Source organism: Dermochelys coriacea, chromosome 16 (genome assembly GCF_009764565.3).
Source record: "Dermochelys coriacea isolate rDerCor1 chromosome 16, rDerCor1.pri.v4, whole genome shotgun sequence".
NCBI classification, from domain to species: domain Eukaryota; kingdom Metazoa; phylum Chordata; order Testudines; family Dermochelyidae; genus Dermochelys; species Dermochelys coriacea.
In genome coordinates, this window is record NC_050083.1 from 21,154,305 (window position 1) to 21,180,573 (window position 26,269).

The following is a 26,269-nucleotide window of genomic DNA, read 5'->3' on the forward strand; positions in this document are numbered from 1 at the left end:
ATCCCCTTGCAATGAGTTCCACAGGTTGACTGTGCACTCTGTGAAGAAGTACTTTCTCTTGTTTGTTTTAAACCTGTTGCCTATTAATTTAATTGGGTGACCTCTGGTTCTTGTGTTACATGAAAGGGTGAATAAGACTTCCTGATTCATTTTCTCCATGCCATTCATGATTTTATACATCTCTATCAGATCCCCCCGAGTCATCTCTTTTCTAAATTGAACAGTTCCAGTCTTTTTAATCTCTCCTTATATGGAAGCTGTTCTGTATCCCTAAATTTTTGTTGCCCTTCTCTATACTTTTTCCAATTCTAAAATATCTTTTTTGAGATGGGGCAACCACATCTGCACACAGTATTAAAGGTATGGGCATACCATGGACTTATATAGTGGCAATATGATATTTTCTTCTTATTTATCCCTTTCCTAATGGTTCCTAACATTCTGTTTGCTTTTTTGACTGCCACAGCATATTGAACAGTTGTTTTCAGAGAATTATCCACAATGACCCCAAGATCTCTTTTTTATGTACAGTTGGGATTATGTTTTCCAATGTGCAATACTTTTCAACACTTAATTTCATTTCCCATTTTGTTCCACAGTCACCCAGTGTTGTGAGATCCACCTGTAACTCTTTGCAGTCTGTGTTGGACCTAACTATCTTGAGTAATTTTGTATCATTTGCAACCTTTGCCATCTCACTGTTTACCCCTTTTTCCAGGTCATTTATGAATATGTTGAACAACACTGGTCCCAGCACAACTCCTTGGGGGTCACCACTAATTACCTTTCTCCACTGTGAAAATTGACCATTTATGCCTATTCTTTGTTTCCTATCTTTTAACCAGTTACTGGTATATGAGACGACCTTCCCTCTTATCCCATGACAGCTTACATTGCTTAAGAGCCTTTGGTGAGAGTCGTTGTCAAAAGTTTTCTGAAAATCCAGGTACACTACATCTACTGGATCACCCTTGTCTGCATTTGTTGATCCCCTCAAAGACTTCTAATAGATTAGTGAGGCATGATTCCCTTTATGAAAGCCATGTTGGCTCTTCCCCAATGAGTCACATTCATACTGGCCTGTAATTGCTAGATTGCCTCTGCAGCCTTTTAAAAAAAATTGGTGTTACATTAGCTATCCTCCAGTCATCTAGTACAGAGGTTGATTTCCAGTGATAGGTTACACACCATAGTTTAGTAGTTCTGCAATTTCATATTTGAGTTTTTTCAGAACTCTTGAATGAACACCATCTGGGCCTGGTGACTTATTACTGTTTAATTTAACAATTTGTTCCAAAGCCTCCTCTCGACACCGTGGTCTGGTGTGGGAAATGCTGAGTATCAGATGTTTTAGAAATGTGTACCAAGTAATGGAAAAGAACAGTACAAGAGGCGGGGCTGCGGGTAACAAGTTGAAGGACAAGGCCAGAGAATTTTGGCTGGACTGAGGACTAAACTTTGGCTGAACTAAGGACTAATGATATAAGCAGCACCTGAGAGTCTTTACCACCACAAGATAATGGAACCCAAAGATAAGAATGATGAGAACATTGGGTGATAAACAACAGAAAAGGAATAAACAAGTGCTGTATATATATGGCTGTGGGAAGGGAAATAAAGTGCTTTTTACCAGCAACTGTTTCAGTTGTCCTGTAAGCCAGCCTGCTAGCAGCAACAGTCTGGGACATTCCTCAGATTTGTCACCTAAGAAGAATGTCTCAGGTGTGAGAATCTCCCTTGCATCCTCGGCAGTGAAGACTGATGCAAAGAATTCATTTAGCTTCTCCACAATGGCCTGATCTTCCTTGAGTGCTCTTTTAGCATCTTTGTCATCCAGTGGCCCTACTGGTTGTTTGGCAGGCTTCCTGCTTCTAATGGACTTTAAAAAAATTGCAGTTAGTTTCTGTATCTTTTCCTAGTAGCTCTTCAAATTCTTTTTTTAACCTGCCTAACTAGAATTTTATACTTGGCTTGCCAGAGTTTTTGTTCCTTTCTATTTTCCTCAGTAGGATTTGACCTCCAATTTTTAAAATACATATTTTTTTTCCCTCTGCCTTTTTTAACCCCATGTGCTTCATCCTTGACCTGGATGGTCCATTAATCCCCATAAGTCCATTCAATTCTTGGCCACTGCTGATAAGGCAGCCAATTAGTACCAAGTGTAGCGATGGTTTTAGTGGAATCTGAGACCTGTAAAAAAAGTTTTTCAATTGTTTCTAATTTGTACACATTTGTATAAAGTTCTCCAAAATTACAGATCCTGACAGGACCATGAAAGAGCATGTGCCAGGCAGGAGGCTGCTTGGGTTGTCGGACATTTGAGCACCCCACAGACAACTTCAGCAGGTCACAATCCAGTTCTCCCTCCAGGAGTGGAATCGGCCAAGGCCCCACCAACGTTAAGGCAGGCCCTGGATCCAAGAACCGTTAGGAACCTAGATGAAGCTCATTAATTTATCTACTCAGACCACTAACACTCCTTGCTAATGCAAATCATCCTCAGCAGTTGACAGGCTTCAGAGTAGCAGCCGTGTTAGTCTGTATTCGCAAAAAGAAAAGGAGGACTTGTGGCACCTTAGAGACTAACAAATTTATTTGAGCATAAGCTTTCGTGAGCTACAGCTCACTTCCTATGCATCCGATGAAGTGAGCTGTAGCTCACGAGAGCTTATGCTCAAATAAATGTGTTAGTCTCTAAGGTGCCACAAGTCCTCCTTTTCTCTCAGCGGTTGAGTTTGCACTGAAATGAACCGCGCTCAAACAGTTCACATCCAATTAGCTCGGCTGCTGTGTCCTTTTGCTTTTAGGACCACAGGCAAGGGCTGCGGGTTGCTGACCCTGGATCACAGGCCAGAACCCTATTAGCACCTGCTGCTGCTGCTCCAGCAGCCTCGCAGCCCAGCTGCTGAACATCCTCTAGGCTCATGCCCCTAACCGCACCGGCCTCCTCTTGTTGCATCCGCGTCCGTCCGGGCTGTTGCACAGACACAGACGCACCGCAGCGCAGCCAGCCCTACGGCACCCCCGCTTCGCGAGCCGCCAGCACCCAGGCTGCACCCAGCCCCGGGGACCAGCCCTGCCCCACCCCAGGATCCCCCTCCTGCGGCTGCTCAGTGGAGGACAGAGCCGCGAGTCACTCGGTGCCCCCGCCCCAGCCCCAGCCCCAGCCCACTCTGCGCCAGCTTCCTTCAGCCGGCCGGGGCTGCAGTAACCCGCCAAGCCGTCTCCTGCCTTTAAGCAACAGCTGCAGGTAGGTCCGCGACGAGAGCCCCGCTGCAGGGGCTCGGGGGTGCCGGGGCGAGGGGGAGGCCGGGGCCTGCGCTTGCTCCGGGCTCGTCTCCATCGGCCGCTCCCTGCTGGAGGCAGCCCGGGGCGCCGCAGCTGCCCTGTTCCGGCGGGGCAGAGCGGGGACGTGTCGCTCCCGCCTCCCCAGCGGCTGGGGGCGGAGGAAAGAGTCTTTGCAGTCCCGTCTGGGGCGAAGGGCCCGAACCCGCCGCGGGTGGGGACCATGGGAAGCTCCCCCTGGACGCCAGCGAGTGAGGAGGGAGGCCTGAGTTGGCTTTGACTCGCGGCAGCTTCCACAGGAAGGCAGGAGCTGGGGTGCGGCCGAGCACCGGGGTGCGGGGCGCCCTTGTGCCCCCGGCACAGGAGCGCCCTGGACTCCGGAGGTGGGGTCCCTGGGTAGCAGGGAGCCGCCGTGCGCCCCGGCTTACGCGCCTGAGCGCAGCCGGGAGGGACCCACCCAATCCAATCCTGATGCGCTGCAGGGGGCTGGGGCGAGCGCTGCTGTCCCTCGTCCCGTGGCTGCTTTGATGTGTCTAATAGAAACCCACGTGAAATATCCCACGGGTGCCCGTCCAGCACCGGATGGTATCTGTAGTGACCGGGGGGGGCCAAATCCTGGCAAGGAGCAGGGTGCCCTCCACTCCCTGACTCCCAGGGGAGGGAAAGGTGCGCAGCAGCCTGCAGGACCGAGCCCTAGAGTCTTTTCGGAGGCATCGTGAATTCTTACTCATTAACCAAGAAGGGAGGCGAATGTTGATATTTAAATAAACGCTCCTGCCTGAGGCGCTGGCACTGTTTCAAAATCTATAAGAAAGAAAGCTCATGTGCAAAAAGTTCAAAACTGCCCAAAGTTACTAATGGTACTCTCTGCAGAGCTAACTTTGCTTTTTGGTACACCACTTTTCATTTAATGGCGAAGCGTAGGTGCTGCATCTACACTAAAAAAAGTGACTCATTGGAATTGAAAGAATATTCACACATAATTTCAATAGCCAGTAAACAAATGTTTCATTAGCAAAGGGACACTTAAAATGTAGTCAGATATACAACTGCTAACAGATAACATTTTGTTTTCAATCTTAGCAGCAGAATGGACCCGGCTGCTTTTTGGTTGCATATTTGGGGTGTTCTTTTTGGTAATTATGTAGTAGCTTTAGGGTAATAGCTGCTGCTGTGAATTTTATATGGTTGTAAATTCTAGGAGACAAGATGGAAGGTCACTATGAGTCATCGCTTGCATTTGCACACACCCACATCAATGAGCATTACTGAAATGGTTTTGGATGACAAACCATAGTGGAAATGGAAATATAAGCTTGCAGCAGTTTTTTTGTTGCCTTAAAAACAAACAAGCCAACAGAATATTCTCCTTTTGAGAAAATATAGTAATACCGCACAGCTGATTTAATAGCTATGGTATCATTTCACCAACTGATTGATATTAATGACTGATCAGTGAGATGATTTCAGAGGCACAATAAGGTATTTCCTATTACTACAGTGTTGAGTGCAGTATAAGTACCTAGATAGATAGAATGGGGAGAGCTCAAAGATATTATTAACTGCAGAAAGGAGAGCTGATTCAAAATAGAATTACTTTTTTGTAGTCTGCTGAAAACGTACACAGCCCTGTACAGTACATGGAGTAGACAAGCTCTTTGTCCCTAGAATCTTACAATCTAAGATTAAAGAAAATATATTTGCTTAGGTAAAACATTCCCTGACATGAACAGAAAATGTATGTTACAAATTCCTAGGTTTTGTGTGGTATGTGAGATTAATGACAGGGCACCTGCTGTGTGATTTGGCATTACATAGTCTAACAACACATCATATATTTTGTGTTTCAAGGAATTTAACTTTTTTTTTAATTCTCATAAAATCACTGACAATGTTACAATTTTTTTCAAAATACTGAAGATGCATGTTGTTGTTGCCCAGAGGCAAAAATACCCTGGTGTAATCTGATACAGAAATCCTGGAGAAGCTTCTACCCATAACATCCCACTGCTGTTCTTGGATATCTTAATAAGAAACCTGTGAAAATTGTATTGGTGGATTTGCAGAGGAGATCAGCGGGTAAAGGGTCATCTTCCTCTGCTTTACAACTGATTTAGGATAGATGCCAAACACTGGTAAAAATAGCACAAGTCTGTTCACATTAGTGCCGGGAATACTGGGGGCTTTGTGTTTGTTTTTTTGCCTGGAGTATGTATGTTTTGAAAACACTATTTGAATAGAAATTTCAAAGATGTATACACTTAAACGTATTTAAAATGTTTCCTAGGAAGAGAGTTAAAAAAGTTATGGGGATGACTTGTTTCAAGGAGGCCTCATTAGTAAGTAGATCCTCTTTGAATAAATTGCTTTGAATGTTAACTTGCTTTTGGATGTAAAAATCCAACTTTGCTAACAAGGATCCTACCATCATTCTTTTTCCTGCGTCTGTTATTTCTCTAACTGATAATTGCAGTTCTTTCCATCCTCCATAGCCAGCTTTATGCATGATGCAAGTTTAATGGCAAAAAAACTTCCCTTTGCTGGGGCATGGCATGGCTCAGCACAGGGTATTCCTACTTTAGGATAAAAAGGGGAGCTTTTATAGCATCTTTCCTCCTCTAGGTTTCACAAACTACTGTACAAAGTAATGAGTTAAATACTGTCTACAATGACTGTCGAGGCAAGTGAAGCCACATTTGTGTGACCAGGAATAGTTCTCACACAACCTTAGACATTGCAGCCAGGTTATTAATTTTACCTATGGGAAAGTTTGCACCATAGTTCCTTTGATAAAGTGTCATGAGCAGAAGAGATTCCTCCATTTGATGGCTTCTAGCATTTCAGCAGGCTTCTTGCAGAGCACTGCAATGTATGTAGTGGCTATAGTCTTAAGTTTTAGAATGGACTCCACACTATGACCTCCGGACCTGGTGGTGAGAATGCTGGCCACTGAGTCACAGTGACCCTATATTGAGTGTTAGCCATTTGAAAGAATTAGTTTGTTATCTCTACCATCTATTGGCTTGATCATCCAGTCACTAAAGTCAATGGGAGCTTTACCATGGATTTCAGTGGTACTCAGCCTGAAGACAGTCTGGCTTATCTGGAAGTACCTGTAGTCCCAGGAGAGCGTGGGATGTAGTTATACCTCATTGAACAGCAATGATCAGTCAGTGAGTTTGTAGGTGAACATTTTCATATGCATCTGAAAGTTACTGGGGAGATTTTCAGAGACACAACTGGCATTGAATTTTAGTGGGAGCTAGGTATCTATCTGCCACTTGTGTCTTTGAAAAACTCCCCCATAATAAAATTTAACTTGTAAAACAAACATGGCACAGTGAGTGGCTATTTTCCACAGCCTGATGACAATCAATGTGTTGGGAGGGAAGAGGGAGAAACTGGACCAAAAATCAAGAGTTGCCTGTTTCTAAATGACTAAAGAGCAGCAAGGCAGAAATCAGAGAGAGTTCTGTTTGTTTCAACTTTAATCTTAACAGGTTTCAGAGTAGCAGCCATGTTAATCTGTATTTGCAAAAAAGAAAAGGAGTACTTGTGGCACCTTAGAGACTAACAAATTTATTTGAGCATAAGCTTTCGTGAGCTACAGCTCACTTCATCCGATGAAGTGAGCTGTAGCTCACGAAAGCTTATGCTCAAATAAATTTGTTAGTCTCTAAGGTGCCACAAGTACTCCTTTTCTTTTTTAAACGTAATGTAACCTGAACTCAACCCTTGATCATCATAAGTGTTTTAACCTGGGACTTTCATTACCAAAACACAGACCTTTACCAGTTGAGCTGAAGGAGAAGCAACATTAGCCAATTGCAGTAGTGGGCAGTTGACCTCTGTGGACTAATTCCTAGAAGGGGGAGGCAGCATCTACTTTCAAGCATGCTACAAGCGAGTTTCATAATATAGCAGTGTTACTGTCAGCTCCACCTATAATACAGGTTGTCTAACACTTTCCATTATAAAACCTTGTTTTATAAATATTTTGTGTAAATATGTAAGCAAATTTCAGGCAACTCTCAAATTGTTAGTGTGTCTGCCAACATCACAAAGTTGGATGCGACTGATGCAAAAAGAGAAAAGCTAACAAGACGACAAGAGTCTTCTGACAATACAGAAAACAGTACTAATATTTTAAAGAACCACCTTAACTAAATGCTGCCTTATATGGGTTTGAATACAACTTTTTTTTTTTTTCTGGTGCAGGAAAGTGATCTGATCTAGGGACTTTTGGTGGGTACCATGCCATTCCTAAAATAGCTGCCATGTATTTGGTGGTTACATTTGTTTTTTCATTCTCTTCACAAATATGATCTTTTTGGTTTATAATCCGAGTTTGAACATCAGTGCAGCTAATCAATAGCTGTCAGCTGGAGGAGCATGCTGGATAGTAGGGATGTGCCACTCAACACACCAGCGTATCGCCACTTTTACTTCTACCTCAAAAAACAGCTTTTTTTGAAATGGGGCAAGAGTTACCAAATTGCATTTAAGCTAGTGGAATTTTCTGAGTCTTTCATTCAAATCAAATGCAAACCACTGTTAAGATGAATTATCAAGTAACTTTTGTAAGACACTAAAGTAACACTGAACAACAAAAAGCAGATGTTCTAGGTTAGTTTTTGTTCATTCATACAGTATTTAGAAATATAGGAATTGCCATGTGGACTGTCTAGTCCAGTATCCTCTGTCTGACACTAGCTAGTATCTCCATCAGTATCTCCACAGGAAGAGTTAAGAAATGCAGAGTGTGGATGTTCTCATTTTCTGTATACATTTCTAATCCTATTTTGAATCTTCCTGAACTCCTGATTCAGTGATGTCTAGTGGCACTGAGTTCCACAAGTATCAGTTGGAGTACTGTATCCAGTTTTGGGCACCACACTTTAAGAAAGATGTGAACAAATTGGGGAGATTCCATAGGAGAGAAACAAAATGATACAAAGTTTGGCAAACATGACCTGTGAGGACAGGCTGAAAGAACTGGGCATGTTTAGTCTAGAAAAAAGAAGAATGGGGGGGGGGGGGACGGACATAATCTTCAAATAGGTAAAAGGCTGTTATAAAGAGGACTCTAATTATAAAGATAGTTAAACACTGGAACAGTTACCTAAGGAGTTTGTGGAATCCTCATCACTGGAGGTTTTAAGACAAGGCTAAACAACATCTGTGAGAGATGGTCTAGGTTAACTTAATCCTGCTTCAGCATGGGGGGCTGTCTAGATGACCTTTTGAGGTCTCTTCTAGCCCTACATTTCTATGATTATGTTCTACATAAAATCCCTTTATCCTTTGTAAATTTGCTGCTTTTCAATTTAATTGGAGGTTCCCTTTTTCTTGTATAAGTAGAAGTACCTGATTTATCTATCTTTTCTGTGCAATTAATTATTTTGTATACTTCTGTCATGTCTCCTCTCATTCTTCTCCTCCACATAAAATTAAAATCCCAGTCTTTTCAAGATCATCATGCATTTATCACTCCAAACAAAAGTATGAACAAACAAATTTTAGGAGGCTGAGGGATAGAGAAAGAGAGTTTAAAAAGGTTATCAGCTTCTCCATAAAGGGATGAATTTGCATTTGGGTCCTGTGTTAATTGGAAATGATACCAGAGACTAGATTTTAAAAAGAAAACTCTTTGAATGGGGATGGCACCCAGCACCCAGCCCACGTGATGTTTTTAGTATGTCAAGGATTTTCATAAATCTGACATGTTTTTGATGCAGAAAGGTCCATGGGACAATGATCATGTTAAAAGTTAAACACTTAATGCTCAGGACAAGATGTAGCTACTTGGACAAGTGCAGCAGATAGTTCAAATATATAGTATTAGCAGTCTTGCTATTTCAAAACAGATTCTGCAATCCATGTCATGCCCTCTACCCTGACCAAGACCTCAGAGAGGGGGATCTATATTCATTAGATCCCAGTTCTGCTTCCTCTAAGACCCATCTCAAAGCAGCATCCCTGTGGAAGTTGCTGGACATGTCCACTAGAATGCTGCCACCTTAAAATGCAGCCTGGGTAACTTCTTTTCCCTGCTGCATGGTCCACAATGGAGGAGTGAGGCTGCTCCTCAGTAATCAGGCAGCACAGCCTGTGGGGTTTGTCTGAGCGAAAAATATCCATCTTCCCAAAATAGTTGTCTGAGCAGAAAATTGCTTTTAATGCAGCACTGTGAAAAAGAAAATGGAGGGTAAGAGGGAAAGGAGGGGAACTGAAATGCAGCGTGCTGCCCATTATACCTTCTCTGCTTTCTACACGGATTTGCTGCTCACGTCTCCATTCAAGGCACAGTCCTAGGAAAGATGGAGGAGAAAAGGGTTTTTTTTTTCGCAGGAAAAGGGAAAGTAAAAGCAAAAGGAGTCAGTGGGACAAGCCACTGCACAGACTTCATGCAGAGCAGGACCTGGGATTCCAGAGGACTATCCTCCTGCGTCACCCCCGCTTCCTGAAAGATCATGTTGGCAAGCATATGTTATTGACACCACATCATGGAATCTCAGATTTTCTTGACTGGCAGAGTATGTTAGGCTTTTCGTTAGCACAATGCTAGATCACTCTGTTTACTAAAACTGCACCACTATGTTTGTGTGTGCTCCTCCATTTGTGCCAGTTCAGCTGGTACCTGTTCCAGCATACATTATTTATTTAGTTTTTCTATTGCACCAGAACAGTGATAAGCTGCCAAAATCTTAACAACCGGTTCCCTCCTTACCCCACAAGGGGGTCGTGGCCCACCTCCGCCCCCCGGGGACTCCTGCCCCATCCAACCCCCTGCGTTCCTTGATGCCCCCCCGACCCCTACCCCATCCAACCCCCCCGACTTCTTCCAGAACTGGGCAGGAGGGTCTCGTAGGCCACCATAGTGGGTGCCCACCCCACCCCTAAGAGCCAGAGGGACCTACTGGGGGCGAGGTGGGGAGTCCCGGTGGTGCTTACCTGGGGCAGCTCCCAGGAAGCACCTGGCAGGTCCCTCTGGCTCCTAGGGGCAGGGGAGTGTAGCTAAAGGGGGAGCAGAGGGAGCAGCCGCTCCCCCCACTGATCACATGAAAAGTGGTGCCTTCGGCACCGACTCTGTGAGTGCTCCAGGGCTGGAGCCCCCACGGGGAAAATTTGGTGGGTGCAGAGCACCCACCGGCAGCTCCCCGCCCCGCGCCCAGCCCCAGCTCACCTCCGCTCCGCCTCCTACCCTGAATGCGCCGCCCCGCTCTGCTTCTCCACCCCCCCACCCCCCCCAGCTCCCTGCGAATCAGCTGTTCGCGCAGGATGCCTGGGGGTCTGAGAAGCAGGCAGTGGCTTTGCGCTCAGGCCCAGGGAGGCGGAGGTGAGCTGGGGCAGGGAGTGGTTCCCCTGCCCCCCCACCCTGGGGTTACCTGCTGCAGCGCGGATGGCCCTCCTCGTGGGACAACTGGTTCTAAAAGGGCTTCTAAATTTAACCATCGGTTCTAGCGAGCTGGTGCAAACTGGCTCCAGCTCACCACTGCACCAGAGGCTACAATCAAGACCATTGTGTAAAGTGCTGTACAAACACACATAAAGATGTAAACCCTGCCCAAAAGAGCTTATTTTATACCTCTTCTATTAGTACAAATCTGTACCTGTTCTGTTTGCAGAGTACTGTTTTTATACTAAAAAGAAAAGCAGTACTTGTGGCACCTTAGAGACTAACAAATTTATTTGAGCATAAGCTTTTGTGAGCTACAGCTCACTTCATCGGATGAAACCTGTTTTTATACTGGTATCTGCTATATTCATATAGGATTATTTTTCGGGTGGGTTCTTAACAAGTGTATTAGTAAATTAACTGTTTTCCCAGTGCCCTCTAGCAGCATTGTCAGGCACTCAAAAGCCTAGAGCACCTATCTCAAGGCTACCTAGGCTATAAGCATTTTTAAAAACCTATCTCTAGAATTTAACTGCCTGTTCTTTGACTTGATTCATTCAGATGTTGAAGGTGTGCCTAGTAATGGTATTAAGTAATAGCAGCCACCTTGGGGGTTATGGGTATTCTGCATCCAGCTAGGGAAGGCAACAGGTTGGCTAGTATCTTTTCAAACATTAAAGTCCTAGGGACATACCTTACCTAGGTAAATAACTTATGAGATTAGCATAATGCTAGGCTGAGGGGAAAGGAAAACTCTAACATTTGGCTGTCTTCCACAGGGACTAATCTGCCTAATTGCAGTTCTATCAGCTTCTCTTAGGGGGATTCATTGTAGCATATGTCACAAGGTTATGCTAGAAGGGCTTTGTGGAGCAATATGGGAATTCAAAACATCAAATCAATCCATAGCTAGTCAATATCACTTCATGGAGTGTGAATAGTAGCTTGCTGTGTATGTAATTGTATGTAATTTTGTCTAGACACAGTTGTTCTCTCCATTTGGAACTGCATTGAGATGCATCCAGTTAAGTGTGTGTGCAGGATATTCAGAGTAGGAATCAGTGACCCTGACAGAATTCTGAGAAGTAATGGGGTAAGAAAAGAACTTGCTTCTGTGGACTCTCAGGAAAACTGGTTCCTTCCTACCTAGCTGAAAAGATAGCCACCCCTCCTGCCCCAGTCTATAGGACGATCTGCGTTTTTGATCACCCTGCTCCCCCAGGAGGAGCCTGGAGAATCCCCATTGATCTCAGGCATGGAGGTTTCTATTCTGTGCACAGCCATCACTGGAGAGAGACTTGCTTGTCTATATTAGGAGCTAGTCGGTGAGTCAGTGGGAAATCATCTGACAACGTTTAAACATATCGGCTTAGTAAACATTTCCACACAAAAAAATGATAGATACAGTTCAAAACAAAATATATAAAATGCAGGATGAAGTGAATCATCCAAAAGAAGCCAGATCTTTCAGATTGGGCAGAGCTCCAAATACTAGCTGAAATCAAAATCATTAGGTTTCAGAGTAGCAGCCGTGTTAGTCTGTATTCGCAAAAAGAAAAGGAGTACTTGTGGCACCTTAGAGACTAACAAATTTATTTGAGCATAAGCTTTCGTGAACTACAGGTTCCGATGAAGTGAGCTGTAGCTCACGAAAGCTTATGCTCAAATAAATGTGTTAGTCTCTAAGGTGCCACAAGTACTCCTTTTCTTTTTGCAAAATCATTAGGGCTTTGTTCTCTCTCGCTTTCTGTCTGAGTAACACTTTGGTTCCTCAATACCAAAAGTCTGATTCATGTTAACAAACAAACAAACAAACAAACTAACTAAAAAAGCCCTGAGAGCTATCTGTGTAATCACCATAAAGAGAACTTTACACACCTTAATATGAAGAGGAACTAGGTAGTATACTGTTTATGTATTAATGATATTGCCTTCTAGTGACTGGCTGTCAGAGATTATCAGCTAACTGGTAAGGGACTACTTCGTTAGCTCAGGTGGTGATGGACTCTCTTTTTGCAACAAAACAAGGGTTCCAGTCCTGGCTCCTCAAATGTGTATGATGAATGCAGTAGTTGTGTCTAGGTTTGTTATATCAGGGGAGAGAATTGATAAAATATACTCATATAGTCCTTTGTATTTTCAGAGTGGCATGAAAACGTTAACTTTATAAATCACCACAAGAGCTCTGTGATGTTTGACTGTCCAAACTGAATGAAATGAAAGATGTAAACAAATAGCATGAAGGCTGAAAAATAAATTAGAATGTTACTTTATCTTTTAATAATGTCAGCTACTGGTAACAAAAGTTTTTCAATGTGAACCTGATTATTTAAAAGAATACATTCTAACGAAGTCAAGGTTTTGGTGTAAGTAACGTGACAGAGATAAACAATAGACTTGTCATATATGTCAATATGTATTAGTAAAAACACACCCAGTTACTGTCACAGGAACTTAAGTGCCCACAGGGAGCATTTAGTTTTTGTCTTTGTATCTCATTGTAGGATTATGATTTTGCCCTGTTAGCCAGCTACAATCTGGGGATATTAAGTGGAAAGATAAAATTGGTTTACATGCAGTGGATTGGAATCCATTAATCCTCTTTCTGAAAGACCAGGCTATTTAATACCATTTCTATACTATAAAAATAATCAGGTCTAAAAATGTTGCCCATCTGTTTTGCAAGAGTGTTATTACTAATGTAGACAGAAACCCCCCCAAACATGTTAAGGAACACAATGTTCATCAACTTATGTCAGCAAGTTAGTGTCATTTCTTCAGGGGCTAAAACATGATTTTCCTTTCCACTCAGGGTGAGAAAACTATGTTATGCCATGTTTGGAACACAACCCTGGATCTCATTTGTGATTGAGCCGATTTTGTAGGGTAGAGGGGTTTGGAAAAGAGCAGAGTCACCTTTGACTTTTCATTGGTGGAAGATTCTTTAGCTATTTCTAAAAGCACATCCGACCTCTTTTAAAATTCTGAGCGTGGTTGTTCAGCAAAGTCCCCGGCTGTGAATTGGGGTAGAACTCAGAATGTGGGTTGAATGGTCACCTCTGATGTTCCTAAAAAGAAAAGGAGTACTTGTGGCACCTTAGAGACTAACAAATTTATTAGAGCATAAGCTTTCATGAGCTATCCGATGAAGTGAGCTGTAGCTCACGAAAGCTTATGCTCAAATAAATTTGTTAGTCTCTAAGGTGCCACAAGTCCTCCTTTTTTTTTTTTTGCGAATACAGACTAACATGGCTGCTACTCTGAAATCTGATGTTCCTACCATTCACCATTGTCCCAACCATTGCAGTGAGTGGAAAAACCCGTGCCGGCAGATGAGTACTGTTTGCACTGAGGAGCCAGTATAACCACATTCCCTTGATAGAGAGGCAGTAATTTAGCCTCTTCTCCCACAAAGGCCTTAAAATGTTTACTTTCAACTTTGTTTCAGGAGCGATGAGCCACCTGTTATAAGGATTAACAAAAGCTAACCTGCAGCATTTGTTTACAACAAAAGTTGTTTGTATTGCATTTTAATCAGAGGCCACAGCTGAGATCAGGGTCTCCATTGTGCGAGGCACTGTACAAAAACAGCAAGAGAAAATCCCTGCTCTAAATTGCTGACCAACAAAACAGAAGGGGAAAAAAAAAAGGCGTGAAGAACTAAATTGATTCACCTGACGGGTCAGTGAGAAGCCAGGCATAAAACCCAGCTAGTGTGGGCTGTGCCTCAGACACTGTTCAGTGGACTACACTGTCCCTCTAGTTACACTGACTACACTATACAGCTCTTCCAGAATAACTCCATGTGGAGACAAACCCTGAAAAGCAACTGGGTAAATCCTGGCCCCCACTTTTTAAATGCTGCTTTTGAGGAACGAAGATCCTGCAGCAAAAGCAGGGACGATGAACTGAAACAGGTTTCAGAGTAGCAGCCGTGTTAGTCTGTATTCACAAAAAGAAAAGGAGTACTTGTGGCACCTTAGAGACTAACAAATTTATTAGAGCATAAGCTTTCGTGAGCTACAGCTCACTTCATCGGATGAACTGAAAGGATCACTTGTGCTTGTGTGCCCTTGGGATAGGGGCACTATAGGGACCATGTACTAGCGCTCAGAACTGGACTTCTGCTGGGATACGACAAAGTTACAGCTAAATGTTTTTAATCACAAATAGATCTTCTACAAACGTAAGAATTGCTTATACTTCTCTCTCCCTTGATAGGCTGATAATAGTGGTTTGTTGTCAGAGCTCAGAAGTCTGAACAATTTTTATCCGTCAGGTTTGTGTTTTATGCTACAGTTACTGTGAAGAGCCATGTTTTGGGCCTCTGCAGACTGCATGTCATCTCACTACTCATTATGGGCACTTCTGCTATGGTTTCCAGTTCCTTTTTTTCTTAGGAATCATTTATTACTTGTTCATTGATTTGGTCAGCGGGTTTGTGAATTGAACAAGAATGTCTGTGTTGCTGGGAGGCATACAGCTTTGCCAGCTCTACCATACCAGGAGAGCAAGTAGTTGCCGGAAGCTGCAAAACATTGCTCCTGTTTGTGTTGTGTGACTGGGGGCTGGTGGGATGAACATATGCCAGTGTCCTTCCAGTGGATGCTGTGTAGAACCCTGGCACTTGTGTCATCCTCCTACGTCAACATCTAAGGAGCTTTTGTTTTTTTGCTATTGTCACCTAATCTTAGAGTGGTTTATAATGTGGCAAGATTGTTGGCTTTTAACATGGAGAACTGTATCTCACTGGGTACATATGTCTTCCTCTAAGACGTGAGCTATTCTCAGCATGTTGGCAATGTGCATATCTAGATCAGTTGTGCATAATCTGTCTGCAGTGCAAAATCATCCTGAGCTACTAAACCAAAGACATATTCTTGTTTACATACTTACCACAGTGGGAAGCAGGTAAAAAAAATAGCTTGGTTCTTGTAGAATAAATAACCAGGTCTTCTGTCCTTCGGAGAAGATGCTGGACATATTCCAGTACAGCGGCATATTAATGCCTAGGCCGACAAAATTGCAGGGGAAGCAAATTTATAATAGCAGCCAGAGGCTGCTTCCCCTGGCCCCGGTCCATGCCCTCCCCCTGGCCCCGCCTCCTCTCCCGAGCATGCTGCTTTCCCTCCTCGTCCCCCCTCCTTCGCGAACCTGTTTCGCGCACAAGCACTGGCAGGGAGCGGGGAGAAACAGGACCTGGCGGCACACTCAGGGGAGAAGACAGAGGTGGAGCAGGGGTGAGCTGGGGTGGTGGGGGGCGGGGAGCTGTTGGGGGGGGTGGCGGCGGCAATCATTTCAGGGCCTAGGAGCGGCAAAATCATTAATCCGCCACTGTTCCAGTAAGATGTGTTTACACCTGTAATCAGGGATAAACAATCTTAAATGGATGTGTGTGCATGCACGTGCACTTTAGGAATGCAGAATAACTGCTCAGCATGAGTGTGGTCTGGGATTTTTGAGTGAACCCAGATCCAAAGCTATTTTTCCTTTATTAAACATACTGACAAGTGTGTGCTTCATGTGTAAAGAGGGGATAGGATTTGATATTCACAACCAAAGCAATCACTGATCAGATTAGTGATTGATGAGGCATTAGTGCCTGCTTGAAAGCTAGAATTCAGCAAGTGATTTGAAGGAAGGGAAAGAAGGTCTTGAGGCCGATGTACAGGTCTTTGCGATCAAGTCAGGAGATCTGGCCTTTCTTCCTGGTTCTGCCTCACCCTCCATTTGTGGCCTAGGGCAAGTCTCCTGGGCCAAAAGTGGCCACCGATTGTCAGAACCTCAGCTTTTGAGATACATTTTCAGAGGTGCTGAGGAGCCCTGCCATCACATTTTAGTGACACTCCTTCAGTAACACTTCAGGTTCTGTGGGAAATCATCTGCATTCAGATAAAAGGCAGTATTAAAATTTCATGGTCAGGGGCATAGGATCAGCTCACAGGTGATAATGTTTAGGAAGTATCATGGAAGTCTAAAAAATTGCTGAATAGAGAACCTTCCCAAGTGGGGAATCTCTTTGAATTTGGAAGACAGTATGGAAAACAATGAGTCTGATTCTCCATGGACTTGCATGTTGTGTCACCATTTACATCATGCCATGGTAGCTTCATACTCACTCCCTTTGCATATGTGCAAATGACCACACAAGATGCAAAGTAGTGGACAATGACGACCTCCATCTCTCTCAGCTCTCTTAAAAGAAACGTTACAGGCTCAGTGCAGATAGAGAACACCTGTTTACCTCAGACCTGATCCAGACTTGCACAAAGATGTTCCTTCTTTCTCTGAAGAAAGAGCCAGCTCTCCTCTGACAGATTGCATAACGCCTCAGCTGCTATCGTTGGGACAGGCAAGAGCACTAAAGCAGGTTGCAGCCTCTTCTTTCTTATCATTGCTCATCTTATACTAAAGAGATTTGATGTTCCTGTTTCTGTGAAATTGCACCAGGCTGGTCACACCTATTGGCCTGTTGGCCACATGTCATGCCTTTTGCGTATTGCTTACTGACTCTATGTGTGAACTAGAACACCTAGTCAGCATTTTAGCACTGATTTGCATTTGAATGCAATTTAGGATTTAGAGCAGCAGCCGTGTTAGTCTGTATCCTCAAAAAGAAAAGGAGTACTTGTGGCACCTTAGAGACTAACAAATTTATTTGAGCATAAGCTTTTGTGAGCTATAGCTCACTTCATCGGATGCATGCAGCGGAAAATACTATTTTCCACTGCATGCATCCGATGAAGTGAGCTGTAGCTCACGAAAGCTTATACATTTGTTAGTCTCTAAGGTGCCACAAGTACTCAATTTAGGATTTGTTTGCTCACAAATAAAAGAAAGCAGCTGGCTTTCCAAGATCCACAGTGGTTTGTGTACTGTGCATTTAAGAGCATTACTGAACTCCTGCTTACTGTGTTCACTAGGGTAGGGCGTTGTGGTTGAGTCAGTAGATTCTCAGCTGGGTGTGACTGTGTCAGATGGATGTGTCTCATCCTATATGTGGTCCTAGAATGTTCACAGAGGATCTAGTTCTTTTCTCCCATGCCAGTTTGACCCTGGTATAACTTCAGTGGAGTTGCTCCTAATTTACAACAGTGCAAGTGGGAAGAGAATCAGGCTCTTGAATTGAGATTTTAAACGTTAGCACTTTCTCCTGAAACCTTGTGTTTAATGGGTGGGTCTCTCTTAAGTGACTAAAAGCCAGCAGCAAAAAACTTTTAGTTGTTGGAAATATCAGAATAGAGCTGGAATTATTAATCATGAGGCAAAGACATTTGTATCCTGTCTTCTGGCAGTGGCCCATACTAGGTGCTTCAGAAGGAATGAACAGAACAGGGAATCATCAAGTGATTCATCCCCTGTCGCCCATTCCCAGCTTCTGGCAAACAGAGGCTAAGGACCCCATCCCTGCCCATCTGACCTAATAGCCATTGGTGGACCTATCCTCCATGAACTTATCTAGTTCTTTTTTGAACCCTGTTATGGTCTTGGCCTTCACAACATCCTCTGACAAAAAGTTCCGCAGGTTGACTGTGCCCAGAATATGCATATAATAATTTGGCCTGTTTCACCTGGCTATTCTCATTTGTTAAAAGGTTTCCACGGGAATGTTAATCTCTGAATGCAAAAACCAACTTTGCCCATGACATAGATATTGCTATGCTTTGGGGGAGGGAAATTTAAACCTGTTCTCTACAGGATTTAGTTTTTAAAGTTGAGGGAAGAGCTGTTAAAAGGACACTGTCTACTTGAAGGTTGTGAGCTTCTAATAAAGCTGCCTTTAATCAGTGTCCTGAATTTCATTTTAAATGTACATTTGTACTGTTCATTTTATATATATCGCTTGGGTGTTGGTTTTCATTAGTATGAATTTTTTCAAATGTGAAAAAAAAATACAACAAAAGTTTTGGGCTGTGTGTGCTAAAGGAAAAAAAGTAGTATTGTACGTATCCACCCTTCTGGTTGGGAGCAGCAGTTAACTACTGCTAGCATGCATAAGCAGCAGTCAGTACTAGGAACACCATTGGCAATGCTGTTCCTCAGATGGCAAGAGACAAAACAAAAATAGATTATGGAGTCACCGTGATTGTCCTAATGATGCTTTTGTTACAAGCTTCACAGCGTGGGGATTGTTTTTAATTGCGTGTGTATGAATTTAATGCTGCCTGGAGACCAAAGACTGATCTAATCAACTGTTTTAGATATTTTTCAATGCTTGTCACCTTGGTGATAAAGCTGAAATAGAACTGGTGGCTTTTTCAGTGGCTGACTTAAGACTTAGTCACTCACGCTATATGCAAATTTGGCAAAGAGATGAAAAAAAATAAAGACAAATATTTCTGACTGTTTCCAGGGTGCAGTATCATCAGCTGTTAATATTGTACTGAATTGCTCTCTCCCACTATACTGTCTTGTGGCATGTCAGAGGGTTTCTTTAAAGCTGCAGAGATTCTTTGCTGATCCCACAAATTCCCACAGTTTGTGCAAATTCATCAAGGCTTTTCACCAATCGGCTATGAAGAAAAGTGAGAATTTTTAGCATTTCAGTGATTGCTACTCTCTGTATCTAGAGTCTTGAACCTACCTACAGATTGGATTATGGAACATAACCCAGGCTAGATGGCTGTCCAAATGCTTGCCAAAGAGTTTCCTCTTATGCCTTCCAAACCAGCTGATCAGTTGCAGCTGGAAGTACTGAGATAGGCTGCTTGTGCTTTTTGTTCTTGATGCCTTTTATCTAAATAACTATTTATAGCCATGCAAAGCAGCATTAGTTGGTAGACAATAAGTCTGTGAAGCCAGCCAAGGGTTATTCCCAATAATGGTGCCACGCAACACTGCCCTCCTGTCTTGCTAGAGGAATAATACTCTTTATAAGCATGTATGTAAACCTGTAAACTGAGTAGAAACCAATGTGCAAAGTATGGACTTGTCAAGTAACAAGGCAAAATCGGAATGCAGCAGGGGAATTACTACAAGCAAGGATTACTACCAGGAAGTTAGGCAATGTAAAATAATATAGGATCCGACTGTCTGTGGAACAGTAGGCTCCATAGACAGTTTATTAAAAGAAAACACATTGCTGGTCATAAGTAATTATACGTGTGACACTGATGGCTTTTCAAGAGCCTTTCTGGTCCCTTTGGATAAAATGGATCAGTCACACTGTAAAAGCATTTACTAAGCCAAAACAAAAAAATATGTTAAACTTCCAGAATATTAGCGAAGCCATTCATGCAAATGTGTAATTAAGGCTTTTTTTCCAATGGGTGGAACATGTATAGGACAGACAAGAACATTACATCTCCTATGTAACTAGTTTGAAAAAAAAAATCCCTCTTTTAAGGAAACATTATGAGCATTTGTCAGGCAGGACTTTCAGACAAGTATGTTTGTTGGTGCAAGTCAGCTTTTTATTCTTAAACCCAGTGTTATTACTGGTTTCAGAGTAGCAGCTGTGTTAGTCTGTATTCGCAAAAAGAAAAGGAGTACTTGAGGCGCCTTAGAGACTAACAAATTTATTTGAGCATAAGCTTTCATGTAATAATTCGCAGTGCCAGTTACCATTATTATTTTAACCAGGTAGTTAATTGTATTCTTCACAATGCAAAGTGCTAAGTGATGAAAGAAAAATGTAATGCATGATTAAGTCATGGTGAGAGCTCTGTAAAATGTTCCAGCCAAGCTCAAATCATTGTGGTTTCAGCTTTCATTACAAACTCAGACCAGGTTCCTCAAAAGGTTTCTAGCAAACCTGGTATCAACTTATGGGCTTGTGTTAACACCATGCTGATCTCTCTGGTTCCTTGTTTCAGTGCAAAGCCAGGAGGAAGGCAGTGGGTTTGGCTGAATTTTGAGTTGGTTTTAGGGTTTGTTCCAACATGCAACTTGGGGTAGAATTTTCTGAACTGAAAAGCCTTATTTTAGTACAAGTCTACTTGTCCTGGCCACAGATGCACTGCATGCTGGGAAGTCCCCACTTCTGGTGGAGAAGGGTTAATAGACTCAGAGCCCATACCAGATGGACTCAGTATATGTGGCAGAGAGAATGTAGTGACTGTTTCTCATTTACCATTCAGAGTGGCTCTCTGAGACGTCCCAAGGCACTGACATGGGAATTGTCACAGTGCCCCAAAGGGGGTGAAGAGGAGGTGGGCCCATGATTCTGCCTCCCCTGCACACAAGCTGCATGGAGGGGTTTGTGTTGCACTCCAGAAAGGAATATGTGTACCCCGAAGCTCCCTGAGACAGAATCGTCCCTAAGGCTTCCCTTGGTGTGTGCATCTCTGCACTGCTCCCAACACAGGGCTGTGCAAATGTAGCCCTACGAATCTGCTGGTGCTGTAATACGGGGGAGAGAGCGCGAGAACTGGCTGACTGCAAAGGCAGGCATGGGCCTTCAGGGTGCAATGTGAAGTTACTGCAGCACGAGTGTTGGTTGTACACCTACTGGACTAAGGCTGGCTATTCACTAGTGTAGGTGTTAAATCTCTAGTCTGCCACCTGCCTCGCCTCCCCTCCCCTCCCCCGCATGTGTAAAGCCCAGCCTTGACAGTCTGCCCCAGGGAGGGTCCTCCTCTGTTAGAAGCAATCAGGTATCTCCTGGAACTTGGGGTAAAGAGAAGCCACAGACCCAAATTAAGTGTGGAGAGAGCACAAGGGATGAAGGAGGCAAGAGTGCAGGCGTGACAGTGTGTAATTCACTTCTGTGCTGGCCGAACATTCCCTGCCATTCAGCTTTCTTCCAGCAGTGAGTGAGGCCTCCTGTATCATCTCCACGTAGCCAGCCGTGATTTCTTGTGATCCCACTTTGGCAAGGGGAATTCAGTCTGCATTTGTCTACATTAGGGCCAGACAATGGCCTTGCCTGCATTGCTTATAGCACAGCTTTGTTTAACAAAACCAAACCCCCAAACTCTCAGCTTCCTCCTTATTGTAAATGGAATTCCCTGCACTGCAGAAGATAAGGGCTTCAGGGCACGGTGTGCTGGTTTCTTTGGGATGTTAAAGGAGAAGCTGGCTGCTTAGCGTAAGAGTTAATTTCTCTTTTTAAAATGCAAAGCAATCAGCTTAACAACTAGATTGCATCCTTCCCTCTGCCTGCAGGGCAGACAGTGCATGAGCCCCAGGTTTGAAAGAGAGGGCACTCCAGTTAAAGAAGCAGGCACCATAAAGCAAAAAAAACAGCATATTGTAGCCGATCTTGTGCAGACTGGATAGCATGCTGGGTTCAGACTAACAAAGCCAGCTAAAAAGAGGTTTTAAATTTACCTACTTCCAAGTTCTTCACTGCAGTTGTGTAGGTGTCAAAATTTCTGATATCAACCTATTACTTAGCTTCATAGAAGGGAAGTAATTTATAGCTCTTACTCCTTGCTAATGAGACACAGCAATAAAGCTCAGATGGAAATAAATTCAATGGCTGATTAGCCCACTTACTTTTCAGGTTTACACAAAGCTTCCTAGGACTAGTACAGAGTAGTGTTTTCAAGTTCTAGAAACAGTTAAAATCCAAGGAAAGAAAAAAAGTGTCAAGTGATTTTTTAAAGTTGTTTTTACTTTTGTTTTAAATATTGTGGGCTGGCCTGTGCTGTCCTCTGCTGGTGAGTTTTATTGGCGTGGGCAGTCAGATTGACTTGCCACAGCAGAAATGGTGCAGTAATTTACTCTGTCTCCAGCTGCGTGGAGTAACCAACCATGACTGGTTTCAGAGTAGCAGCCGTGTTAGTCTGTATTTGCAAAAAGAAAAGGTGTACTTGTGGCACCTTAGAGACTAACAAATTTATTTGAGCATAAGCTTTCGTGAGCTACAGCTCACTTCATCAGATGCATTCAGTGGAAAATACAGTGGGGAGATTTATATACACAGAGAACATGAAACAATGGGTGTTATCATACACACAGTAAGGAGAGTGATCACTTAAGATAAGCTATTAGCTGTGGGGGGGGGACCTTTTGTAGTGATAATCAAGGTGGGCCATTTCCAGCAGTTGACAAGAACTTCTGAGGAACAGTGGGGGTGGGGGAAGGTGGGAAATAAACATGAGGAAATAGTTTTACTTTGTGTAAAAAGAAAAGGAATACTTTTGGCACCTTAGAGACTAACAAATTTATTTGAGCATAAGCTTTCATGAGCTATAGCTCACTTCATTCACTTTGTGTAATTGAAGTGTTTTCTGACTCATCTTAAGTGATCACTTTCCTTACAGTTTTCAGAGTAGCAGCCGTGTTAGTCTGTATTCGCAAAAAGAAAAGGAGTACTTGTGGCACCTTAGAGACTAACAAATTTATTAGAGCATAAGCTTTCGTGAGCTACAGCTCACTTCATCGGATGCATTTGGTGGAAAAAACAGAGGAGAGATTTATATACACACACACAGAGAACATGAAACAATGGGTTTATCATACACACTGTAAGGAGAGTGATCACTTAAGATAAGCCATCACCAACAGCAGGGGGGGGGAAGGAGGAAAACCTTCCATGGTGACAAGCAGGTAGGCTAATTCCAGCAGTTAACAAGAATATCAGAGGAACAGTGGGGGGTGGGGTGGGGAGGAGAAATACCATGGGGAAATAGTTTTACTTTGTGTAATGACTCATCCATTCCCAGTCTCTATTCAAGCCTAAATTAATTGTATCCAGTTTGCAAATTAATTCCAATTCAGCAGTCTCTCGTTGGAGTCTGTTTTTGAAGCTTTTTTGTTGAAGTATAGCCACTCTTAGGTCTGTGATCGAGTGACCAGAGAGATTGAAGTGTTCTCCAACTGGTTTTTGAATGTTATAATTCTTGACGTCTGATTTGTGTCCATTCATTCTTTTACGTAGAGACTGTCCAGTTTGGCCAATGTACATGGCAGAGGGGCATTGCTGGCACATGATGGCATATATCACATTGGTAGATGCGCAGGTGAACGAGTGCTGTCGTCATCATGAATAGGTCGGAGTATGAACAAGAGGCTACTAGGCAGCTCTCCAACACCACTTTCTACAAGCCATTACCCTCTGATCCCACTGAGAGTTACCAAAAGAAACTACAGCATTTGCTCAAGAAACTCCCTGAAAAAGCACAAGAACAAATCCGCACAGACACACCCCTGGAGCCCCGACCTGGGGTATTCTATCTGCTACCCAAGATCCATAAACCTGGAAATCCTGGACGCCCCATCATCTCAGGCATTGGCACCCTGACAGCAGGATTGTCTGGCTATGTAGACTCCCTCCTCAGGCCCTTCGTTACCAGCACTCCCAGCTATCTTCGAGACACCACCGATTTCCTGAGGAAACTACAGTCCATTGGTGATCTTCCTAAAAACACCATCCTAGCCACTATGGATGTAGAAGCCTCTACACCGACATTCCAAACAAAGATGGACTACAAGCCGTCAGGAACAGTATCCCCGATAATGTCACGGCTAACCTGGTGGCTGAACTTTGTGACTTTGTCCTGACCCATAACTATTTCACATTTGGTGACAATGTATACCTTCAAATCAGCGGCACTGCGATGGGTACCCGCATGGCCCCACAGTATGCCAACCTTTTTATGGCTGACTTAGAACAACGCTTCCTCAGCTCTCATCCCCTAATGCCCCTACTCTACTTGCGCTACATTGATGACATCTTCATCATCTGGACCCATGGAAAAGAAGCTCGTGAGGAATTCCACCATGATTTCAACAATTTCCATCCCACCATCAACCTCAGCCTGGACCAGTCCACACAAGAGATCCACTTCCTGGACACTACGGTGCTAATAAGCGATGGTCACATAAACACCACCCTATACCGGAAACCTACTGATCGCTATTCCTACCTACATGCCTCTAGCTTTCATCCAGATCATACCACTCGATCCATTGTCTACAGCCAAGCGTTACGATATAACCGCATTTGCTCCAACCCCTCAGACAGAGACAAACACCTACAAGATCTCTATCATGCATTCCTACAACTACAATACCCACCTGCTGAAGTGAAGAAACAGATTGACAGAGCCAGAAGAGTACCCAGAAGTCACCTACTACAGGACAGGCCCAACAAAGAAAACAACAGAACGCCACTAGCCATCACCTTCAGCCCCCAACTAAAACCTCTCCAGCGCATCATCAAGGATCTACAACCTATTCTGAAGGACGAGCCATCGCTCTCTCAGATCTTGGGAGACAGACCAGTCCTTGCTTACAGACAGCCCCCCAATCTGAAGCAAATACTCACCAGCAACCACACACCACACAACAGAACCACTAACCCAGGAACCTATCCTTGCAACAAAGCCCGTTGCCAACTCTGTCCACATATCTATTCAGGGGATACCATCATAGGGCCTAATCACATCAGCCACACTATCAGAGGCTCGTTCACCTGCGCATCTACCAATGTGATATATGCCATCATGTGCCAGCAATGCCCCTCTGCCATGTACATTGGCCAAACTGGACAGTCTCTACGTAAAAGAATGAATGGACACAAATCAGACGTCAAGAATTATAACATTCAAAAACCAGTTGGAGAACACTTCAATCTCTCTGGTCACTCGATCACAGACCTAAGAGTGGCTATACTTCAACAAAAAAGCTTCAAAAACAGACTCCAACGAGAGACTGCTGAATTGGAATTAATTAGCAAACTGGATACAATTAACTTAGGCTTGAATAGAGACTGGGAATGGATGAGTCATTACACAAAGTAAAACTATTTCCCCATGGTATTTCTCCTCCCCACCCCACCCCCCACTGTTCCTCTGATATTCTTGTTAACTGCTGGAATTAGCCTACCTGCTTGTCACCATGGAAGGTTTTCCTCCTTCCCCCCCCTGCTGTGGGTGATGGCTTATCTTAAGTGATCACTCTCCTTACAGTGTGTATGATAAACCCATTGTTTCATGTTCTCTGTGTGTGTGTATATAAATCTCTCCTCTGTTTTTTCCACCAAATGCATCCGATGAAGTGAGCTGTAGCTCACGAAAGCTTATGCTCTAATAAATTTGTTAGTCTCTAAGGTGCCACAAGTACTCCTTTTCTTTTTTGCGAATACAGACTAACATGCTACTCTGAAACTTATAGAAAGAGGGCACTCTGGTACCTGGCAGAGCAGTTATTAGGCATTGTCCATATGCACTAAAGAAATACAGTCTCTGCTGGAACTGAAACTTCATTTCAATGCTCTTACAAAAAAAAAAAAGCAGTTTATTTATTTAAAAAAAAAAGCCCTTACAGTCCTAGAAGCGTAAACAACTAAGAAGCAGACATTTTAGAGGTTTTGTGATATGATGGGGATGTACGTGTACACTAGTCCAATTTAACTGGACCCACTATAAATCCTCCCTTCTTCAAATGCAGTGTTTCTCTCTTCTAAAAAGTCTGTAACAATAATAGATGCCCACTGGAATAGTAATGTAAACTGTTGCACAAAGCAATTTTAACTCTAAAGGAGTCTTGGTTCCTCTCTTTCCAGTTTATTGTTTCAGAAACACAACTGACTGTTTTCCTACCTGTTTGGGAAAACTAATTTTGATGCTTATACCACCACTTCCAACTTTGTTTACATACAAGTACACACACACACACCCTTTCTCTTTCTGAAAC

At 43.4% G+C, this 26,269-nt stretch overlaps 1 protein-coding gene and 1 long non-coding RNA gene across 2 annotated transcripts in view; both read left to right on the top strand.

The window, feature by feature from the left end:
* Positions 1-2,909: 2,909 nt before the first annotated feature.
* GSN (gelsolin) overlaps positions 2,910-26,269 on the top strand; it is a 49,460-nt gene continuing 26,100 nt past the window's right edge. Inside the window, 4 exon segments of the mRNA XM_038374751.2 lie at positions 2,910-3,148; positions 3,150-3,199; positions 3,202-3,250; positions 5,573-5,624. Of these exon segments, the coding sequence (XP_038230679.2) occupies positions 2,925-3,148; positions 3,150-3,199; positions 3,202-3,250; positions 5,573-5,624 (375 nt within the window). The 5' untranslated portion in view covers positions 2,910-2,924.
* On the top strand, positions 11,174-12,483 carry LOC122456860. Its single transcript, XR_006275980.1, has 2 exons — positions 11,174-12,198; positions 12,411-12,483. It is a non-coding gene; the product is annotated as an uncharacterized LOC122456860 (long non-coding RNA).